The sequence below is a fragment of the Nipponia nippon genome, unplaced genomic scaffold, assembly GCF_047370975.1.
Source record: "Nipponia nippon isolate SJK-2023a ecotype South Korea unplaced genomic scaffold, ASM4737097v1 scaffold_14, whole genome shotgun sequence".
Lineage (NCBI taxonomy): Eukaryota > Metazoa > Chordata > Aves > Pelecaniformes > Threskiornithidae > Nipponia > Nipponia nippon.
Window position 1 is genome coordinate 3,979,740 of NW_028262330.1, and position 5,274 is coordinate 3,985,013.

Consider the following 5,274-nt stretch of genomic DNA (forward strand, 5'->3'; position numbering starts at 1 on the left):
GGAGACAATTAAGTATCTTCTAAAAGAAACCTTCTGAATTGCTTTTATTTATTTCAAGCTTATGTAAGTTTACCGCTATATCTGCAAGCATTCTTCTGAGAGCTGTTATGGCATTTGAATATTTTTCTAAATAACAGTCCTCATCACTGAATGTCTGAATCTACCTGCCAAAATGAACCAAAAATCTTATGTAAGCCAAGATGTTAAAAAGATTTTCCTGTAGCCAGAACTTTGAAATTTTGTATTCAGGAATCCAGATGACTGAAGAGCATTACAGAAATGGATTGAAAATATCATCAGCTGTTCCAGTTACCAAAACGATATCAAATTCTTCCTTGTGGATGCAGATGTACCCACTGCACTCACACTGCAACTCTATATTTTTCATTCATTTTCTATTAAGCCCATTTTTTCTCAAGTGGGATTTCAAGGCATGCAAAGCCTTTTAAAAGAATTCAGAATTTATGTTCAAGGTAATTGAAAACAACATGTTGTTTTCTGCATTTTTGTGTGGTCACTGCAGGATGAGAAGGCTCTCTTGAGTCTCTGCGCTTGTGTCACTGCTATAAATTCTTGTGCCACTGGCATTAGCTTAACACAACGTGACTGATCTAATTAGACATGATGTGTCAGAGCAGCTGCACGCCAGCCTGGAAACTCAAATAGGCCTTTTCAGGTGATGGCAGCTTTATATGTTCCTTCCACCCATAGCAGCTGGTTAAAAATGCATATATTTTCAACCTTGAAGCTGAACCACTTCCACAGCCCCCCAGGGGGGCCACCCGGGCCATTGTGACACGGTGCCAGGTGAAGGCAGCGCTGAGCCCCATGGCACCCCCTGTGGCCAGGGGCAAGCTCGAGCCCTGCCTGCTCACCCAGCAGGCCACTGCTTCACTCCACCCCCGGACTGATGGTCATGATCCAGAAGTGCTGCAGCCATTTGGACTGCGAGGCGCTGTGGGCTGCCACACCATGCCAGCCCCATCACATCTGTGCGTGTGTTCAGAAGCGGCCACTGACCCAACAGGAGGCTGAGCTCAACGACTTCGATGTAGTGACAGTGCCCTGACAGAACATGGTGACGGTGCATGAAGCTAAGCAGAAGCTGGACCTCACATGGTACTTGGACAACCAGGTCTTCTGCTTTGACCATGCCTTCAATGATTATGCCACCAATGAGCTGGTGTACAGGCACACCGCCCAGTCCCTGATGGAGACCATCTTCCAGGGGAGCATGGCTACCTGCTTTGCCTGCGGCCAGAAAGGCAGTGGCGAGACGCATACCATGAGGGGAAGTTTCTCTATCAAGAACCCTGAGCCTTCCAAAGGGATCTACATCCTGGCTGCTGAGAATGTCTTCCGCAGGCTGCAGGACCACAGCTGCAAGAAACTGGAGTTTTGAGTCTATGGGGCCTTCTTTGAGATTTATGGGAGCAAAGTGTTTGACCTTCTGAACCAGAAGAAGCAGCTGAGAGTGCTGGAAGATGGTAAACAGCAGATCCAAGTGGTGGGGCTATGGGAGGAAGAAGTCACCAGTGTGGAAGATGTCATCAAGCTAATTGAAACAGGTAGCAAGTATTGCATGTCAGGCAAGACCTCTGCCAATGCTCACTCATCCCAGAGCCATACCATCTTCCAGATCATACCTGAGGAGAGGGCATTTGTATGCCAAGTTTCTCCTGATGGATTTGTCTGGGAATGACCGAGGAGCTGACATCTCCACTGCAGATAGGCAAACAAGGCTGGAGGGGGCTGATATTAATAAAAGCTTCCTGGCACTCAAGGAGTGTATCAGGGCATTGGAGTGTAACAGAGCCCACACCCTGTTCAGCGCTAGCAAACTCCCGAGGGTCTCATTTATAGGGGAAAATTGCTGTACCTGCGTGGTTGCCACTATCTCTCCAGGAATGAGATCCTGCAAGCACAGAGTTAACACCCTACAATATGCCAACCGTGTGAAGTAGCTCGTGGTGCATTTAAATTCCCTTGGACAACACTGTCAGGAGGTGTTCAAGTTCCCACATTGGCTGAAAGATGTGAAGAAATGCTGCACTATTCAGGACTGTCCCGGGACAGCTGTTGCAGCTATTTGGGTTTCAGGCAGACAAGGAAGTCTTGCCCCAGTTATTTACTTTCAGTGCCAGGGGGAAAACACAGAAGAGAAAAGAAGTGGATGAGAAAATGCTTATGGAGGAGTATTGGGAATCTCTGCGATGGTTTAAAGTATTCTTAGAAGTCACTGGCGAAATAGACTACAATGTAGATTTTTACGCTGCACAGCTTGAATCAGTCCTAGGTCAAAAAATTGGCATCCTGACCGAGATCTAAGAAAAAGTCAGATTATTCTGGTCAACGCTTTGCAAGGAAGAACAGGGCAGCAACCAGAGCTGCATGAAGAAATCCCATATGCTATAAGCTGTGCCAGAGGCCCCTGGACTGTGAAACTGCTGCAAAATGAGAGCTGTTATGATGCCACTGCATCAACCGCTCAACAACTGGAATGCTTAAAAAAATCTTAAATAGGGTCTGCAGGGATATTCTGGTTGTTTTTTCTCTTGAAAATAGTGGGTTAGACATGTAGAAAAACGGTACAGTGCTGTTTCCACGTATTTTTCACTGTAGAAAGTAAAATTGTGCAGTTGTGAGGATCTAACCTGTAGGAAAAGGCAAGAATTTACAGAAAATGTGTGTCACCTCATCTGGGCAGGTTTCCTCCTCATGGCTGTAATACACACACACACACACACATATATATGTGTACTGCCCTAGATGGGGCCTGCTCCAGGGCTGTGTGAAGCTGTGCCAAAATGAAAGTCACATTCCCAGGGTAGGAGGCATTTCAAGTGATTTAAAAAGGCGTTAGAGTGCAAAGCACTGTCATTTCTGAGTATGATACATTTGGGAAATTAAGGTTATTTTGTCATGGCATAAGCAGTGGCTTTTTTATAGCATCAGCTCACTTTTTTTCCTCTCTCCCTCTCTATCTTTCTTTCTTAACTATGTTCTCATGAGACATTAAAAGAAAAAGATGCTAGAACCTTCCTTCATAAAAATCAGATTAAAGATCATGGCAATGGCCTGACTGGTGGGGAGAAGATATGCCTGCAAGGTTTGCAGAGGGAAGCAGGAGAGTCAGTGCCCTGTATCAGGGGCCTGGTGAGTGGGGGTTTGCCAGATCAAAGGGTCAGAAAAGCTTCATCCCACCAAGCGCCACCCGACAGCGCATAGCAGCGCAATAGAGGCACGCAGAGAGCGGCAGCCCCAGACCGGCGCATCATCCCTGGTGGGAAACTCTGCAAAAACTGCTCTTGGTAGAGAAGTTAAAGAATCAGGCACGTATCTATGCTTATTATTCAATTTGGAAGTTAATTAGTATAAAATATTGAAAGGGTAACAAATAAGTGGAAGAAATTAAATGGTATAAATCATACCTAATTAATTGATTATAATCTCCCTCCAATTCCTCATGCCTCCTGAGCTCTTTCCGACTGTTGGTCCAATCCACCAGTTTATGCTATTGAACATTTTAAACATCTGATAAGTCTGATGAAACCAATGGAAGAACTTCAGCTGCCTTTCAGCCAAGCCAGAAATTTGTTTTCAGTGATGAAATTACGAGACACCAAACATTGTTTAAATGCTGGTCATCTCCTACTAATAATACACCGTGCTTTTCAGCTTCAGTGCACTTTACAAGCATTTCTTTATTGGCATACTGCTTGTTTTAGTATTCCTAGTTTCAACAGCTTGTAGCGTTCAGAGATGCAATGAGACACGGGTACTACTTCCCAGATTAAGATAAAAGTGTGTTGTTTCCAGCGGGAATTTACTATGAAAGGGTTTTCTCCTTTCTGAAAAGAAGTAACTTTGAGGTTTCTTCCTTAGCATTTCTCTTGGATTCTTGTGTTTTAGGTGCTGGACGTAGTAGGGCAGCAGGTTGTAGAGCCCAGGTACCTCACCATGGGGTACGGTATGTGAAAGCACACTGGCTCCATGGTCCCTTACCTGGGACTATCTAGCAGGCTCTCTCTTAGCTGGATGTAGGAAGTGTTTCCCACACAAGGTATGTGATAGATTCACTCTTTTGGCTGCCTGTGGTCCTTACTCCAGGTCTAAGTTCCCGCTGTTCACATGCTGTGGCCGTGCATTAGCTATAAATCATGAACATGAACTGTTTTGGCAAAAAGGGCTATGAATTAATTGAGTTGGGCACAGTTCTAGAAACACAATTTTAATGAGCTGGAACAAAGTCATATCAGGGCGGGATGGTTTGCAGTGAGTAGGAAAATGAATTTTATTCTCTCTTTGTTTACACTCATACATTCAGGAGGCTGTTTGCAACTAAGCTCAGAAGGTGATTCATGAGCACACCCTACTGCTTTCTAGAGCAGATGCAAAAGGAATTAACTAAATTAGCCTTTTTTTTCCATTTTTGTGGTTACATGAAGTGTTGATTAACCTCCTTTCCCTCTTTGATGATCTTCATTTACATATTTTCCTTTGCTTTCTAAACATAAATCCTGTGTATGTAGAGAGTGCAGAACCCCTTCTTCCTATTACCTGGACTTTAAGCATGACTTCTGCCTGGTTTCCATGAGTTTGTAGCCACAGGATACCCCTTTGTATTTTGGATTTGGAAATGTAGTTTAAGCATGTTTACATGAGTCCACAGAGCCCAACCCATAGAGGTTCACAGATTCAATGAAAATTCATTCTAATTTTTACTGGCCAAGGTATGCCTTTGTAATGAAACCAGAATCAGAATGGGTTTTAGGTTTGCATTGCTCTGGTGACCATGAATGTTCAATTAAATAAAGATCCCTAATTAATTATAGCGAGGTCAGCCATTCACTTAGCCTGTTAAACAACTGAAACACTTTTATAGGATGCATTTTTCGTTATAACTGATTGTAGCTGAATGAACAAGAAAAGCAACCATTGTATAAATAGAACCTAGCTAATCTAATCATTTAACGCCTGATAGTTAACCATAAATACTGCTATTCTGTTTTGCTGCAAGGATTTAAATCTATTCTCTTCTTACCTGTGTCATTTCTAGGGGAGATTTCATTGCTAGTGAGACATTATACCTCGGAGCTCTACACGGCCCCCCCCCCCCAATACTTCATATGCCTCTGCTTGACTTCAGGGTTTCATAAGGACTGAACATAAACACTCAGAACCTCCCCTATCAACAAGTGATAGCAGTTCCCATTGCAACTACAGATAGATAGATAGACAGATATATGTACATTGGTCTAATTTTCCAGCTGC

General features: G+C 43.7%; 1 protein-coding gene across 1 annotated transcript; it reads left to right on the plus strand.

Moving 5' to 3' along the window:
* Nucleotides 1–910: 910 nt before the first annotated feature.
* Nucleotides 911–1,964, plus strand: KIF2B (kinesin family member 2B). The gene is given in 2 exon segments (XM_087751226.1): nucleotides 911–1,645; nucleotides 1,647–1,964. Coding segments are annotated over 2 exon segments (1,053 nt in total).
* The last annotated feature ends 3,310 nt before the right edge of the window (nucleotides 1,965–5,274 follow it).